General features: G+C 34.2%; 1 protein-coding gene across 1 annotated transcript in view; it reads right to left on the bottom strand.

Moving 5' to 3' along the window:
* Window positions 1-19,189, bottom strand: part of LOC145283703 (sperm flagellar protein 1-like) — a 36,713-nt gene extending 17,524 nt beyond the window's left edge. The window contains exon 1 of the mRNA XM_080132728.1: window positions 18,787-19,189. Coding sequence (XP_079988854.1) covers window positions 18,787-18,913 — 127 coding nt within the window. The 5' untranslated portion in view covers window positions 18,914-19,189. The remainder of the gene's footprint in view (window positions 1-18,786) is intronic.
* Window positions 19,190-19,409: the final 220 nt, after the last annotated feature.

Genomic DNA, 19,409 nt, shown 5'->3' with positions numbered 1-19,409 from the left:
GCATGGTCATTAGGCGTTCATTGATGCCCACAGGGGGCTCATTGAGGTAGCGGATGAGGCTGTTCTTTATAGCAAAGCCCACGCCATGGATACGTGGCTCTTCTGCAGGCCTTCCTTTCCAAAAGAAGGTGTACCCGCCTTTCTCCTCCCTCAGCTGCCCGTCGTCAGCCAGTCGGGTTTCAGAGAGCGCAGCTATGTTAATTTGGAACCTCCTTAGCTCTCTTGAGATAATGGCAGTTCTTCTTTCGGGTCGATCACTTGTTTTGTTGTGCATGAGGGTCCTCACATTCCAGGTTCCAAAATATAAGTGTAGGTTTTCTTTCTTTTTCCAACTGCGTGGTGGTGATCCCTCTGGATGCGGTAGTCCAGACAGGGGTTTTTTTGAGGCAGGCTATTTTTAGGGGTACCTTTTCTAACCCCGCTCCACTACTGGGGTGAGCAGAGTGGATCCTAAACAGGGCTGCTCAGTCATGGATGCAGCTGCCGAAAAACTCTTTCTGCCTCGGTCCAGAGTAATGGAAAAAGGCATGTGTAACTTTACAGTGATTTAATGATTCATAGCAATGCGTGATGACATGCGTGAGTTTAAATGGAATAAATGATGTATAACAATGTGTGGCGATTGAACTGCCGTAGTGTGTATGTTTGTATATAATCCAGAATAATAGAATGTCATCATTGCAGCCAATGACAATAGGTGGACTGTTATGGGGGGAGAAATCAATATTTTTGAATAGCGAAGTGTACTGGTAGTTGTAAGTGTATGAGTGTGCAATCCAGTTAATAACGGTGTCAGGTCAATATACGCATAATGTTTGTAGAAGTACCCGGTCCTGTTTAGGAGAATAGGAGGACTTTTCAGTTAGAGGAGGAAATATGAGCCACTTCGTCTTTTGGTCTTGGCAATTGTGATAATGTCGCTCCTAGGAAATAAGATAAGATTTTATTAAATCTAATAAATGTGTCTGTAACGGTGTTCATAAGTTACATAAGATGGTGAGTAAAAGATTAGATGCAATAAATTTGAATGTGGCATCTGTCATTGCAAACCTATCATAATTTGGTCCAAGGGGGAATTTCTGCAATCAAATTATTATATAGAAGAAAAAAATGAAGAAGAAGATAGAAGAGAAGAAGATAGAAGAAGAAGAGAAGAAGAAGAAGAAGATAGAAAAAAGAAAAGAATATAGAAGATAGAAGAAGAAGAAGAAGAAGAAGAAGACGAAGAAGAAGAAGAAAGATAGAGAAGAAGAAAGAAGAAGATAAGATTATTATTTCCAATGCACTAAAATCACACAATATGTAGTTGATTTTTCACTTTAACTATTAGTTTTTTATTAATGTATATTCTACATAATGTAAGGAAATTATGATCCTGGACAAAGCTAGGTATCCTGCTAGTATATTATAAAATAATATATTTTTTGTTTTTGGTTTAGTATTTACTTCAACAGACTCATTAGATGATTTTGTAGAAATAAAAAAATATACTCATAGCAAGTAAATTATGCAGAACTTGATAATTTCCCTCAGTAATAAAACGCAAATGCTTACTTGCTATTAGTGTCGGGACAATTAATCAGTATTGGAAATTTGAAAAATCGGAAATTTGTATGGTATCAGAATCAGAAAAATTTGTGCTTATTTTCTGATGTCAAAAGCGATTCTTTTAGTTGTTTCATTTTTTTTATTTGATTTTGTTTAAAACAAAATCTTTCACTTTCACTTCTGGCAGTAATGATAAAATAGTAAATATTTATTGATTAAAAACTATAAATAAAACTAAAATATATCGATCATCCCCCACAAGTGCATTTTCACGACTGAGAAAATACATAACATGTACTTTTATACTAGTTGGGAAAAATACCAAATCTACAGTTAAATATTTAAATATTTATAAAGAATCAGAATCAAAATCGATAACTGTATCAGAATCAGGAATTTAGTATGGAATCGGTAATTGTATTGGAATTGGAAAAATATTGGAATCGTCCCATCACTACTTATTATAAGTAAAATTTTACTGCAAAACACACGCACGCACACACACACACACACACACACACACATACCTGCACATGTCTATCAAAAGAGAAAAATATTTTATAACGATCTTCATAATTGATTCAATCTACGACATAATACTTCTCATAAGAAATTTTTTTTTCTGAAACTTATCTGGAACTAAGATTAAATCATTCATTTCATATCTAATTTTATGGTCTGTACATGTCTTTATTTAATCTTTCCCCTTATTATGTACTCCAATCAAATATAACTTCTAATAACTTACAGCAAATATACAAAAAAAGCACTTACTTCTAAATTCCATTAATATTACAGCTAATACAAGGTGCCTTCAATAAGATTACAGACTTTTTTCATACATGCATTTAAAAATGTCAGAGACTCTTGAAAATTCAGTAAGTTATTGCTATACATCCTATGAGATGACTGGCCAATGTTTATAATTTTAGGCTCAAATGAACAGCGACAACAGGAATTGGAATAAACCCTACTGAAGCCTGATTGTCAAAGCCGATGAATTTAAAAAATGCAATTTGGACGTGAGGATACTTTAGCAGACAGATATGCAATAAAATTATTTTTTAAACTTAGAAAAAATGCCACAGAAACGTATGGAATGCTTCAGACTGCTTTTGGACCATCTTGCATGAATTGAGCATTAGTTTTTGAATGGCATAGGAGATTCAAGGAAGGCAGGGAGTCTGTGGGAGATGATAAGAGGTGTGGGATAGTAAGGAAGTCAGAAACCTAGAGTTGATTGGCTAAATAAATAATTTCATGGATAAGAACCATAGTGTGTCTATAGATACAATAAGTACACAGTTTGATGTCAGTGTGGGAACTGTAAACACAATTATACACGAGGAACTGAAGATGCAAAAGATTTGTGTGAATGCATCAGTCCACAACTCCATCCTTGTCGCAGACTATTTGACCAAAATGGCTATCAAGACTCTTCCTCACTCTCCCTATAATCCAGACCTTGCTCCTTGTGACTTTTGGTTATTCTATAACCTCAAGGAAAACCTTAGAGGTTGTCGTTATGAGACAGCTGAGGAGATGAAAGAGGCTGCGACGAGGGTCAATGACACTCTCATACAAAAGGACTTCAATGGGGCCTTCGAGAAGTTGTTGGAATGATACAAGTGCATTGCAGCCAGAGAAGATTACTTAAAAGGGTACTAGAGTCTTATGTGTGTACTATCAATAAAGGTTGGTCATCAGTCCATTTCCATGATCTAATCCACTTCCGAGTGTTCCTTACTCTGCGGAGAAATCAGGCTCAGTAATGGTGATAGCAGCAAAATTGGTTTTGCTGAAATGTGGAAAAGTTACCTCACCGGCACTAGACACAGCTATTCCTCCCAGCTGCTTGATTGCATCCAGCCAAAGCAACAAATCAAATCCAAGTAAATATCCATCCATAACTAAGACTTCTATGCTAATGCTCAGCTTTGCACCAAAGTTAACTTGCAGCACTCCTATTCCACAGCAGCTAAGTGTGCTTCCATCTACTGTGAGCACAGCGGTCACTTTCCTCATCCATTTCTTACAACACAACTTACGAACTAGTGACTGTGTGATCCAGAATCAACTAGAGCTGTATGTGGTAGTCCATTGATGTGAACAGTTACAACCAGCAATGCGCCATTTACAGCAGTTTGGGGGATGAGATTGGCGCTGAATTCTTACCCCCCCCCCCTGCTTGTTGCCCACACAAAATCGAGCAATGTACTCACGTCGCTGACATCATAGCATGTGATATTTCTTTGGGGCTTGACACTTGCTGCTGCAGCTTGCTCTGGAACTCCCATGTAGTTCTTTAAAATGGCATGCCAGCACATGTGACAGATCTAGATTATTCATCTAGGAGGATGCTCGTAGTAGTTCTTTCGCATGTTCAGGCAATTCAGCAATGAATACACATTGCAGGCACTGATCTGATATGCTGACAAACAGGACCACAAGCCTGCATAGTTTTGCCAAAAATACATCGACTGTTTCACTTGGTTGAAGACGGAGTGCTGCAAACTGCTTCCATGCAGTGAAGGAACCTAAGGCAAAATCTGTGTATGATGTTTTATTTATACAATCAAAATCTGCTCACTTTTTCTCACAATTGCTGGTACACAGCATATGCGCCATCTGACAAGTGGATTCACCCCACTCAGCTGACATATCAGTTCAGCTTTCTCCAGTCACTCCACTATTGACTGTCCGGATTCACCGAATCAAATACTGGTATGAGCTTTGGGTCGAAGACCATAATGACCGAAGCAGCTTGTTGTTTCATGAGGGAAAAGAGGATAAAAAATTAAAAATATCACACATGGTGCCGAACAATTCCATGCACGCAACTGGACACAATCCTTAACAACTCAATCAATTTGAATCCGAACACGTCTGTTGATTCAACATGACATGATCCTGAACAACACTGTGGATTTGAATCCGAACACCTCCAATAATTCGATACAACATGATCCTTAACAACTCCACCTATTTGACAGGACACAATCCCAAACAACTCCATTGATTCGAACCTGAACACCTCTGACGATTCGACATGACACAACACGATCCTGAACAACTCTGTTGATTCGAATCTGAAAACTTCTGATGATTCGACACGATCCCAAATGCAATGACTCAACATGACACGTTACCAGAGCAACCTTGCGAGTTACTCTCCGAATGATTGTTATCAACTTTTTTTATAGCCTTTTGACGAACTCATTTTTGCTGTAGGTAAGCCCGACTTAGACAGTGGCCTACAATTCTTGAGTGCTTCCATGCATACTCATCACAATGAGAAGCAAGTTACCCCTGTGGATTAAATAAAGGGTCCCGTTTGAAATTCTGTACAGATATTACAAATAATATGAATGATCATTGTAAGCTTTTTTTTTTACAAGGGAGTCACCACTTGTCAAGGCCCAAAGGCCACTTGAGAATAAGGATTAATGAATGTAAGGTGGTATTGTTGTCATTGTTAATGGTGTAGATTGGGTAGAATTTGGATTATTTAAATGGACAGCTCAACAAGAACTTGTTTACATTGACCTTGAAGACAACCATATTGTAATCAGTCGGGAAGCAGGCCAGAGGAACAGTGTTGCATATGCAGGCAGTTCTAGGAAAGAAGCTTTGTTCATGGAATCTGCATTTAGATTTATACACAAATAGAGTGGTGGAAATTGTTGATAGTGGTTGTAGCAAGTTGAGTGATTTTTTCTGAAAGTTTAGCAAGGAGTACCATAGATTGGATATCAGACGAGCACTTACCTTGAAAATAACGATAGAAAATTGTTAAGTTTGCAACATCTCTTCTGTGGAAAAGAGGCTGTAGAGAGGGAAAAGACATCACCTACTACGTTTCAAAGCACTTGTCATGACAATAATGATAGAGCAGAGACAGGCCTTCAACATCTTTTCTGTGGGAAAGAGGTAGAAGGGAAGAGAAAAGGGCATCGCATACTAAGTTTCTAAGCCAGTTCTGATCTCTATCAAGGTAAGATAGGATGCACTGACTAACTTCTACCTAGATGTGACAACAGTACTCTATTTTAGTATGTGCTTAGCAGATAGAGGAATGCATTGGCAGTGAGATACTTACTGCAGCGGTAGAATGATCCAAACATTTTTCTAGTGATCCCAGCAACAGATTTGACGCATGTGTTTCATTTCAGATCAGGAGTGAAGGCTAGTTCCAGAAGCTTATCAAGACATGGTGCTCCCCAAGACAAGAGCCTTCATTTCAATAGGGGCCAGAGGGTGAGGGGGAGGGGGTCAGTGCGCTTATGATGAAAAGAGAGAAGTTTGGTTTCAAATGCATTAAAATTAACTAGTCACCTTTTTCCCCATTTCACCTCATGCTCAAGATCAGAAGAGAGACAATCAGAAAGATCTTGGTCATTGCCAGCCTTTGAAGTGTTGCCATAGATTGTGGTGTCATCTGCATAAATGTCTACGAATGATCAAAGAATATTATTAGGGAGATCATTGATGAAGGTTAAGAAGAGAGTTGGGCCCAGGATTGAACCCTGAATTGATATTATGAACTTCTGATTTCTGCCCATTGCAATAACTATGTTCGTTGGAGATGGTTCCTTGGTCTCTCCGTCCATTGAAGTTTAAGTCAGTTAAAAACTGGTCGACTTCTGTAGATCTCATTCACTGTTTAGTGAGAGTCAGGATACAAGCAGTATCTTGTTAGTTTTATTTACTACAGAGAAGCAACAATAACATTCCCTTAATCATCTCATGAACACAAGCGATTGTAATCTAGTAGATTGATGTAGTTTTATTAATTTAATAATTAATTTTTATTTAATGTAGTAACATTTAACCATAGTTAGAAGAACATAGACTTGGTATTAGATTAGATTTTTTTCTTCTCATAGGTTAGTGTCCTTACTAAAATTTAAGATTCTAGTTTCCCCTACTATTTCACTCATATGGGGGTGGGGGGTAGATGGATGCACATTTTCTCAAAGATTATTAGTGTAAATAAACACAACAATCTTAACAGAACTTGAATATGGCATAGCAAGTGTACAGCTAGCACTAATAATCGTGTTGCTACTTTGATATCCTTTGTGTATTTGCATTATTCATACTAATTTTCTCATCATAGTTGTTTTTCTTACATTTCAGCCAATGTAACCTTTGACGTTCTTAAGGTACATCTTGTCGAACTCAGGAATCCTTATGTTGAATTCTGGAATCTGCACGAAATTTCAAATGGAACTCTTTATTTAATCCAACGGGGTAGATCGTTCTTATTCCTTCGGCTATGATGAAATAGAAGGCTCAAGTAATTAGTAGTTGTATTGTTAGTAATACCTTTACTGAAGATTAAACCATCAATCTTCAGAAAGCTCATTAATACTTACGGGTTCAAGTAGACTTTGTGAGAATAAAATTCAAGATGAGAATCGTAGTCCAAATAATCCAAATTATCATTCCTCCTCCCCAAAATTCTCAAACATGAGGCATCCTAGTTTCACACACTGGTGCTATAGGAGAGAATAACTCAACTTGAGAATGTTGTTGGCCCAGGGCTGTATCTTGCAACTCAGAAATACAATCCAAGTCAACCCCTTCTTTCTGCAACACCAGAACAACCAAAAAGATAAATTGCTATGTAGCAGTCATAAATAAAAACATGTTCTCATGGAGAGGAATGCCCTGCTAGGTGATTTGGTTACACACTAACCAGTCAGCTTGCAGGATGCATTGATTTCATCTTTCCCCTGAAAAACTACTTCAGCCTCTTTGGGAATTATGGTTGGTCAAAACTGAAGCATGTGATGCAGTGAGGTAAAAAGTGGTTAGTTAACTTTATACATTCAAAAACCAAACTTCCGTCCTTTCACCACTAAAACTCATATCCCCACTTGGCCCCAGTTGAAATGAAGGGCTCTTGCCTTGAAGAAAACCCCTACTTCAACAAACTTCTGGGACAGACCTTTATCCTTGACCTGAAGTGGAAGACCTACATCAGATCCATTACCAAAATCACTGGAAAAAAATGTGGGATCGTTCTACCGCTCCAGAAAATATCTCATTTCTGCCACTTGTACAAGAGTCAAATACATCCTAAGCTGGGATGGATCTCCTTTCTCACTGTTTCCTGCCTTGACAAGGTACAAAGCCATCTTCAAAATTTAGAGAGTGATGACCTTTTTGCTTCCCTACTTCTACTTTCTCACAGAAGAGACGTTGCGAGTCTGTCTCATCTCTATTATTACTTTTATGCTAGGTGCTCGACTAAGCTCCAACCTATGGTTTCTCCCCATAAAACGTTTGCAACAAAAATTCGTCTGGCCGCAACAACCGCCAACAACTTCCCTCACTCTCTATCAGTACTTAAAAACTAAACAAAAATTCCATGAGCAGTTTCTTTTTTAGAACTGTCTGTGTACAACAATATCGTGGGTCTACTTCCCAGCTGACTATAACATGGTTGTCTTCAGATCTAATGTGAATAAATTCCTATTTAACCATCCTCTTAGATAATCTAGCTCTACATAAGATCCGTCATGACTAATCTTGTTGTTCCACCATCTACCTAACACCTTGTCCTAGAGTGGCCTTCAGGCCTTGATAAGTGGTGAGCTCGCAAGTAAAAGAAAAAAAAAAGCAACGTTGAAAGATTCCTCCTTTCATTTTCCTGTCCTTGTCCAATGGATGCTCAAACATTGATTATCTTTGCCCGAAAATTACTGCTGACAGAATTTTCTATTTTGCATTTTCTTCACTTGGACAGTGTTCAACATTCTTCCATCTGTATCAAACGGTATACATAATTAAATAAATCCTTTTGCTGTTGCTTATAAAAAAAAGGTTTTGTTTTTCCTTTCATATGATGCTTTTCACTATGTACTACTAATATGTAGAAGTTCGTCTCATTTCTATAATTATTCTTACCAAAATTCAGCCTCTTCTTTGGTTAATACTGTCCGTTTTATAGTATGTCAACATTCTTTTTTTAGTTATTCAATACTGAAATACAATATCATTTGTAAGAGATTCATGGTTTGTAATACAATACATTGAACACAAGTTGCTCTGTTATACAGAGGTATTGATTTTAATTAATTTTAATATTAAATACATTTGAGGCACCCATCAGTAGTGACTCAAAAAAACATATTTTATCTTAAAGTTTTTTTTTTTATACTGATTTCCGGGTTTATTGCTTGAACTAAAGATTGTTATAGTGAAAATTCCTGATATAAAAAATAAAATACTTTAAAATATAATCCACTATTTGTGTTTTTAGAATATCTGACAAACCAGAAGAACGCCCGACTCAAGATCCATACTAAATAGTGCCCAGTAAGATGCAGTTCCTGATATTAAACTTTATTAGTAATATAACTTCTGGCAACAGTTTCAGTTTCCCAAATTTATTTAGATATTAAATTGTTAGATGAAAGTACAGAATAGTTAATCCCTCCTCCACTTCTCTCCATGTTAAGAATGGCTTTCTAAATAATAATGTTATTATTTTATCTTTTAGTATGGTCGGTAAACTGCAGAAGATTATTTAGAAAACCATTCTTATAGGGAAGGGGGGAGGGGGTGTTAACTATTCAGTACTTTTACCTAACAATTTAATATTTAACCAGACACGTTTATTGAATCAGACGTTCTTCTGGTTTGCCGAAGATATTTTTCAAATTGTGTGACACTATCTCTGGACATTTTTTTATTTAAATGTTTTTTTTTATTAATTTTATATTATACCAGTAGGGGTCCCCAGCGTTGCCCGGTCCATATAAAAAAATGAAAATGAAGTTATGTTTGACCACACTTGTTAAATGATTTTTGTTTTAATTTAATCATTTCTACTGTGTTATACTGTGTCTACTGTTATATCAGTTTGAAAAAAAAAAAATTGTAAATAAAACTATGTATCTTTTATGTTGTACATATCTGTAAAGTTAAAAACCTTTTGTGAATAAAACTGTTTTGTTTTTGTAATTAAAAATGTGTGTAAATCAAACGTGCTTGTAAATAAAACTATGTATTTATTTTTAGGCTATTTATTAAACTTTTTCTAAATAAAAGCTTTTTTCTACACCTCATGGTTTGTTCCTAATTCAGCAAAAAATTAAAACAATAATTAAAGAAAAAAAAAATAAGGTCGGGTTAATGTAAAATGCATATACGACACAATCGTGTTGACACACTCATTCTCGTGAGATCACTACTAAAGTTAAGCAACTTGGAGACTTGCCAGTACTAAATGGGTGATCATTTGGGAATGCCAGGTACTGTATGCTATCTTCACGTGACCGGGATATACATGCAGCTAGGGACCGCTTTTGAATTTGATATTCGCTAAAAAATTCCTCCTTTGAAGGAAGCCAGAGCTAAATATCAGGTATTACAGATTTATAAGACAAAATAAAATGTGTCCTTATCACTGCCCACTCTAGAGTGCTTCAATTTTGTTGCACTTTAAAAAAAAATCATTGAAAATTTTATATCTATATCATTAATTTCTAGATGAAAGATAATGTTTTTAAATTGCAACAAAATGTACATTACATAAAATAAACCCAAAGTAATTTTTTCATTTAATTTAAATTAAATTTTTATACCTTACTTTGTAAAATGTATAAAAGTGCACTTTGAAGATAAATAAATTTCAAATTGAATCTTGTACCTTTATTTTTAAAACATTTTGTTTAACAATTTTCATGCCTTGGATGAAATGCTTTTCTAACTTTTATCTTATCTTTTTAAGATTATATTTTAAAACTCTCCTTCTCTCTATTTCAGTTTGTATTTCTCCTCACACCACAACTCATTTTTGCAATCCCCTTTTTGTATTATTACAGGTCTGAATATCCTCTCTGTTTCAGTTTGTATTTTTCCTCACACAACTCATTTTTTGCAAATCCCTCTTTGTAATACAGGTCTGAATAATGAGAAAATCTGAATTTTTTTAACAAAAACTTTAAAATAACTTTATTAGATTAAATTCTTTTAAACTTCTTTCAGAATAGAAAATCTTTAAAATTTAATAAGGAACATATTTCATATAGGTTTCATTAACAAATATTCAGTACATAAAGAGAAAAATAGAGATGAAGATTTCAAAAGGATTGAATAACTGGTTACGGTCAATAGTAGTCCTCGCCAGCAAAAGTCTTTGTTATTGTTATTCTATTATTATTTAAAACATTTTGTGTCCTGCTCTTTTGCACGAGGACTAATTGAGTAAATGAGTATTACCACTACTACTAGTACTTCTACTACTACTAATACATTTGATCCTAATGTTCTTGCTAGATACGAACTAAGGATCAGTTATAAACTCATATACATGCAATACTTATCAGTTGCTCTCCTGGACCCTAAAAATCAACAGAGTTTATATCATCCTTGTAAGGGCCTTTTCCTTGTTGATTGTGGTGTAATGTTGGTCCTGTGCATGTCTAGGAGGTTCACCGTTTCAGGCCTTGCCGTCTCTCTTTGAGAAGAGTTTAGTTTATTGTTAATCGCCTGATGCTTATCATCTGGGAAATGTTGACAGCGCAGCCCAGCCATCTTTTGCAGGGTCAGAGTGGTTCTCTTCAGGGGCGCTGAATTTAAATCCAACTTTATGACCCTAGTGTCACATTTTGTCACAGTTGGAGAGAAATAAATATCTTTCATAGCTGAGAAAGGGTGACCATATCCTTTGCAATGATATTACAGTGTGAGTGAAAACACCGGGACTCAAACTCAGATTAGTTGATTCCATAGTTTTTATGTGTATCGTTACTCCATGATTTAACCCCACAATCACCATCACACTCCAAAGTTTTCTTTTTAGTCTGGTTTTATTATGATAAGCTCAAATGTCTAAACTATTTAACGCATGCCAAGGACACAGTACACTCTGTCAACTATTATAGCAACCAGACATCCAAGTGTAACTGCACTATAATTAAACTTAGTAGAAATATGTATAGAATGGCAATAACTGATATAGTAGTAATGATAGTTGATGCCTGTATCGAAGCTGTAACTGTTGTGGTCTGAGTATTAATGGACTTGAATTGCGTTTCATAGCAATATTCGAATATGGTGAGAGTGAGTGTTTTATGTGAAGTGCATTGGGGCCTGAGTGTCTTAATGGACTTTTCATGAAAGAGCGAAAGTATTATTAAAAAAGGACAAATTATTAGAATGTTTTTATATATAATAATTTAATGCTGTATATATGTACAATATATATACAAGCAAGATACATATTTAATTAAGAGATTTAATTAAATAATAATGATGACATAGAAGAAAAGATATAGAAAGAACATCACATGCGACTAAGGGTACTGAAATGGCTACAAATTCCATAAATTGACATATTTTCTTTCAAAATGCACGTACACACACACACACACATGTGGTTGCACCGTCTAAGCTGGCACCACACAAAATGATTATGAGGAGGAGAGAAACACTGAAGAGGGAGAGTACGAACTAGATTTCACTGGAATGAGAATACTGGAAGCATGGGGAGACTTATTGCTATTTGAAATCCAGAGAAGGCCAACGGTCGTTGCAGCAAGAAATTAAGAGTAAAGTCCCACAACTCCATCTATCGACTACAAAATCTCGTCCCAATAGTGTAGAAGCGCCAAGTCTTGTTTTTTTCCCCACAATTTCTTATAGTTGGGATTCTTTCAAACGAGACGACATGGTTGAAATAGATATATAAGTTTACCCCCCCCCTCCATTTAGCCTCAAAAATCCCCAAGACCTTAACATATTTAAATTTGAGTTCAGCACCATGCAAAACTGCTAAATAGTCATACACAGAAAATTTTGGACAAATATAGTAAAATATTCCCAAAAATGGAGTGTTTTTATTAACCCTAAAATAGCCCCTGGAGTACACTCAAGAGTTATCGCGACATATAGACAAACAAAATTTTATAAAAATCAGTTAGTTACAACTTTTCAGAAAGTTTTATAAAAATCCAAGACATCAATGCTTTTAATAAGCACAAAAGTGTCAATTTTAACCATTTTAACACGAAAGACACCCCTACGGGGACAACCAGAGTTTTCCTGGAAAATCCATTCTGTTATGTTTAATGTTTGTGCAAAATTTCAAAAAATTCCAAGGTTAGTAATTGAGAAAAGTGCAGACAGACGAACGGACGAACAAACAAGGGTGAATTAACAAGTCCACCCTCCTTTTGTCGAGGGACCCCCCAAAAAAAAGAAAAAACTTCTTGACGCTTCTACATTATTGGGACGAAATTTCGGAAATCATAATACTAAAGTTCACATGAAAACAATGGTATCTTTATTCCTCGTATTTTTAAGATAATTATATCCCAAAATTACGAAAATCGATAAGGTAGAAAATTATTTATTAAAGAATATAAAAATTGATGAAAACGATCGTAAGACACAGGAGGGTTCAAAAGGGAGGTAATTTTCCGTTTCGATTTAAACAAGATGGTGGCAATTTTTCACTTGCTACCACGTAATTCCCACCGCATAATTTGGAAGTTACCATTGTAACTTATTAGAATTGACAAAAAACAAAATCAGTTGAAACCATTGTTTTTATCTGACAACTCCATCTATCGACTACAAAATCTCGTCCCAATAGTGTAGAAGCGCCAAGTCTTGTTTTTTTTCCCACAATTTCTTATAGTTGGGATTCTTTCAAACGAGACGACATGGTTGAAATAGATATATAAGTTAGATGAGAGAGAGACAGAGGAGGGTTAAGAAAATTAGTTCCCTTTGTAATCTCCTTTTTTAGTCAGAAATAGTCACCGGTCACGTGAGAGAATCACAATATATATATATATATATCCAAAAAAAAAAAATTTCACTTAATTTAATTGAGTAGCTTTTTTGTGTTTGTTTTTTACAGCGGAAAAACACGTTTTTATGACAGCGCGTTGAAGATAGACATCTTGGAATTTTTTTAACATGCCAGGGGGAGATAACTCAATCTAAAGCGCCGACACTCCCTCCCCATCTTTAATATTAGCTTATTTTCCTAAAAATCAAACCTTTTGCTCGGTATCATAACAAATTGTTTTTTCGCTGTAAAAAAACAAAAAAAAAACTACTTAATGAAATTAAGTGACATCTTTTGGTGCTTGTCTATAATTGGGTCAAAAACAAATTTTTTACAAGAAAAATCTGAAAAAAATCTTTATTATGTACGTACTTGTCACTGCATGAAGATGTCATATTCCAAAAATCACGTAAATCGATCAAGTAGTTTTTTTTTTTATTTAAAAAAATCAAATATTATCACACATTTTAGCGAAGAATTGCTTCACGCCATCTTGTTTTCGAATGATACACTACTAACGACACCTGCCGGAAATATAGGATCAACAAGGGTATGCACCCATCTGAATTAGAGAAAATCATCATTAAAATGTGTATAGTAATTGTCTGTATTTTTGAGATGAGGTGTTTTCATTGATTGAGATTGTCGGACTGACTTCCTCATCTTGGTTGTTATTGTCACAACGTTTCGGCCGTTTTGCCCTCCGGCCTTCGTCAGGTGTTTTGTATCGAACTGGGGAACCGTTTGTTAGGAGTCTCGAACCCAACCCTTTATTATTATTACGGGGGTACCGTGTTCAGACTCAAGCTAGGCTTTGGGACATAGTTGCTGATTCTCTGTTTTGAATGTTACTTTTTCACTGCCTTCGTTCAGGATTGAACTCAGCACCTTTTGGGTGACTGTAAACTTTGATACAACGTCTAGGACCACTCGGCCATATGTCCTAGTGACATAGATTCTATGTTGTATCAAAAAATATCCTATATAAATATAACCTAAAATCAAAAAATATCCTATATAAATATAACGATAGATATCTAATATGGCCGACCAGACGGGTAATCAAAAAGTTAGATCGAGCATACCGGAAAACGAAATGAGACTATTGGCTTTTTTTGTTTTGGGGATTTTTTTTTTTTTTTGCTTGAAGTTTGCGCTTTTCAGATTATTTTGTTATGTTTTATTTTCTTGGTGGATTTTTTTGGGGGGCCTTTTTTTTTTTGCTTGGGGTGGAGGGGGGGGGGTTGCCAGAGATTATAGTCATAGGTAATTATTAACAACAAAATTGGTGCAAGTCCAGATTAGTAGCACTTGTAAACAAAAATGAGTACCTTTCATTTTCTTGAATATAAAAAAAAAACTTACTCGACGAGAACACGACTGTTTTTGTTTTACTGATTATTTTTTATTCAAACGTAACAAATAAAAATTTCAATTTGGCTTGAACTTTGCGATTTTCGGATTATTTTTATTTTTATTGTTTTTTTTTAGTCGGATTTAACTAACAAACAAAACAAAACAAAAACAATTTTGGTGCCTGTTATGCACTTATGTTATCGTTATTTTTTATGGTTTAAGTGCCTTCCCCAATGTTTGAAGTGTTTCTAATGTTTTTACTATAATCTCTGACAACCCCCCCCAAACAAAAATATCCGCCAAGAAAATAAAACATAACAAAATAATTCGAAAAGCGCAAACTTCAAGCAAAAAACAAACAAAACAAAAAAGGCTAGTTGTCAATTTGGTCTCATTTCGGTTTCCGGTACGGGTACGCTCGATCTGACTTTTTGATCACCCGTCTGGTCGGCCATATTACATATTCATCGTTAGTTATTAACACGAGACATGCACATTTAAATCATGATTTTCTCTAGTTCAGATGGGTGCAGTAAATAAACTTTTAACTTGAAATGACCCCTAATGTACTAATGTATAACATAAGACACAGAAAAGAAACATTTATAATGCTTACACAGCTTTATTTTCTCATACCACCATACGCTCTCAATGGATATTACCCATTTTTCTGAGTTACGTAGTTTTTTATGCTTTTTTTAATTGATCTAAAAAATTAAGTTTTCACGCGCGGTCTACAAAAGCATTTTTATTTTTCGTTTTTTTTTTTTTTTTTTTGAGGGGAGGGGGGTTCAATTATAAAATCGTACAATATTTAACAGGTGCTTCTGCGGTTTAATTTACCGTTTTTCCGTAAGTAACGCGTCGACATACACCGAGCAGAAGAACTGTTTAATTTTTCACAAAAATTCTGTTTACATTGGGGGGGGGGGGGGCGATGGAGTTCTTCTGCTCGGTGTATGTCGGCGCGTTACTTACGGAAAAACGGTAAATTAAACTGCATAAGCACCTGTTAAATATTGTACGAGTTTTATAATTGAACCCCCCAGCCCCTCCAAAAAAAATTAAAAAACGAAAAATAAAAATGCTTTTGTAGACAGACCGTTTGTGAAAACTTAATTTTTTTAGATCAATTAAAAAAGCATCAAAAACTACATAACACAGAAAAATGAACCACATTTTGTTTTTGAAAACTTTCCTGTTATTTTAAATGTCTGCTAAAAATATTTTCCGCGATGTGACAAGTCACCTTACTATGCGCGTCCATGCGCGAACGCATATATGTAAGAATAGCATAAACGATGGCGATGAGTTGGGTTCAGGGGGTTAATACCATGCAAACGGTAAACTTGCGACGGGTTTGAATATCAGATTCGTTGTCAGCGACCCCGAAAACAAATTTTATTGGTCGGTGTTTGTTCTGTTGTAATTAGTAAAAATTTACCCATTAAATTTTTCTGCTGGTCGCCATGGAACTCAACGCCGAAGGAGAACCGTCAATTTTTATATCGTACAGTCGTACGGCTCCCGATACATTGCTTCGTCAACATGGGGCCATTTTATATCTCTCGAAGATACTTCCGTATTTAGGGGGAAAAAAAAAAATGGGTGACCGATTTACCAGAACGTTGTAACTAAAAAGTGAGCACCCCTTTCAAATGTCGAAATGATTTTTTTTTTTTCAATTTCTTTTCATAATCTGGTTAATTAAATCCAGTGAAAAAATTTCAAAAAAAACTATCAGTATAGAAATTAAGCATGGGGTGACAACTCTGCCATTTTTTTTTTTTTTTTTTTTTTTTGCGTTCTTTTTTCCGCCAAGCTCCCCAGGATCTTCAGACGTATTCGCCTTTAAAAAAAGTAGAATCTCATTTGGTGTGTGTGTGTGGGGGGGGGGTAACGGAGGGTAAATCGACAATTCACTGAAGCATAGGTAAGTGTGTCAGAAATTTCGTGAAAAATAGTGAATAATTCCTAGTGAAATTTCGTGAAAAATAGTGAATAATTCTTTCTAAGCTTATAACTCATCGAAAAATTTAATTCAAGCCCTATTTTTTTTTTTCAATTAAAGGAGCAAGGACCAAGTTTCCATTAAAAAAAAACAAAAAAAAACAAATAACGTGGTTAAAAAAAAAGGTTTTAAACTTCAAACTTTACAGGTAAAATTCTAAAAAACACTACTTTTTTTGTTTTAAATTTGAATATATTATTTATTGACCTTTTCTCTTCAATTTGTGATATATAATACTTTGGTAAGTAAATTAATTATTTACTTTTTAATAGACATTTCAAAATGGGAGGCGTGAATTATTCGACTCCCTGTCTTTCCAAGCTTATAACTACTCGAAACATGTAATTCAAGCCCTATTTTTTTTTTTTTCAATTAAAGGAGCAAGGACCAAGGTTTCATTAAAAAAAAAAAAAAAAAAGAAAAAACAAACAACGTGATTTAAAAAAAAAAAGGGTTTTAAACTTCGAACTTTACAGGTAAAATTCTAAAAAACACTACTTTTTTTGTTTTAAATTTGAATATATTATTTATTGATCTTTTCTCTTCAATTTGTGATATATAACTTTGGTGTGTAAATTAATTATTTACTTTTTAATAGAAACTTGAAAATGGGGGGGGGGCGTGAATTAAAAAAAACGTTTGTCTAAAATATTATATTCGGTTTATTGGAAAGAGCATAAAATTTCACATTGACCCTGAAAATATCGTAAAAATAGAATCAATAGAAAAATATTGATAGATTTTTAAAGTTTAAAAATTGAAAAATATTGAGTTCGTAAAATTCATTACTGTTTTAAAAAAAAATATTTCTATTACTTTTAAAACAACTTTAATAGTTTATTTTGGAAGTATAATCAATAAAGAAAATAAACAACCCACTTTTAAAAGAGAAATTACGAGTTTTTTATATTTTATTCGCAGTTTCATGTTAGGGGTGTCAAAAATTCTGATACACCTAAAGCATAGGCGACTCTAAATGCGACCGTACCGGTGTCAGGTGAAAATCTAGCCTCGATGTGAAAATGTTCCGATTACCAAACCGGACTTCTTGTTTTAGTTCAAAATAAATCTGTAACATACATTAAACAAAAACAAAAAAAATAAAAACGTGGTAAATGTGTAGTTCAGCGACATAAATTATTTGACAGCCAAAAAAATTATAAAATCTATTTATTTTATTTAAAAAAACATTATTAGACTAAAAGGCTGAAATAAAACCACAAAAAAATTCATTTTTATAATTTTTTCATCATTTTTATTAGACTATGTAAGACATTCGAGGCCGCCATATTGCTTTTAAAATTTGGCCTTTCTAAGGTTTGACAGATTAGCCTTTTTAAGACCAAATTTGGCTTCTTTACGCTCTTTCAAGAACTATATTTTTGGCCGCCATATTGTTTTTAAATGAAAGAACGTAAAAAAGACCAAATTTGGCCTTAAAAAGGCCAATGTCAAACCTTAGAAATGCCAAATTTTAAAAGCAATACGGCGGCCTCGAAGTTGAACATTTAGTCTAATAAAAAATGATTTAAAAAAAAAACATAAAAATGGCATTTTTCCCGTTTTTTTTTTGTTTTTTTTTTTCAGTCTTTGGGTCTAATAATGTGTTTCATATAAAAAATAATTTTTATAATTTTCTGTCTCAAATAATTTTTGCCGCTAAACTACACATTTACCAAAAACGTATTCAAAAGTTTAATATATTTTCTTTTATATCAATTTGTACATTCATTTAAAACTAAAACAGGAAGTTTGGTTTTCTAATCGAAACATTTTCACATCAAGGCTAGGCGAGATCACACTTAGGGTCGTCTATGCTTCTGTATTGCCTGATCATCATAAATAGCTATTGTGTATTTAAATTATGTTAACTGTATATATTAACACCCTCCTAGATAAAACTCGTTATTCAAACTAGCCCCTAATAATCTATGACAACAACACCATCATCATCATCATCATCATCTAATTAATTAATAATTAATAATAATAATAATAATAATAATAATAATAATAATAATAATAATAATAATAATAATAATAATCTATGACAACAAACCTCCGTCGCTAAAATCTCTTGCAATATTCCGTTTTGGTCGAGAAAGTTGCTGTTCGTCAACCCAACGGTAAATATCCTCCAAAGTCTCATCATCTAATTCCATGGTTGTTGTTGCAAATTCATTCATTTATATTTTTAAATCATGACCAATGACATCAGAATCGGATCGGTTTTGGTCTCATGATTTCACATTAAAATAATTTTCCGAGTATTTCGATATGTAAAAAATAAATAAATAAATAAATAACTTAATTAAATTTGTAGTACTACTACTCCGTATTTTCTGAGAATTAGAAAAAATAATCACGTTAAATGGATTAGAAAAGAAAAATCCAAGCCGCGAAGCTTATTTGATGACTGTTTTTGAAATATGGATTAACGTCAAGAATTTTGAAATAATAATAATAATAATAATAATAATAATAATAATAATAATAATAATAATAATAATAATAATAATAATAACAGCTTTAAAACAACGACAACAACAAAAACACAGCCACTACAAAGATTGATCAACAAGCCTAACAACAACAACAACAACAACAACGACACGATGGTGACGGTTGTTTAAATAGCAACGCCTTTCCTTCATTGCTCTTTTAATAAATCTTCTGTCTTTT

Source organism: Euprymna scolopes, chromosome 8, assembly GCF_053919585.1.
Source record: "Euprymna scolopes isolate OS-2025 chromosome 8, ASM5391958v1, whole genome shotgun sequence".
NCBI lineage: Eukaryota > Metazoa > Mollusca > Cephalopoda > Sepiida > Sepiolidae > Euprymna > Euprymna scolopes.
This window is presented reverse-complemented; position numbering and strand designations above follow the sequence as displayed.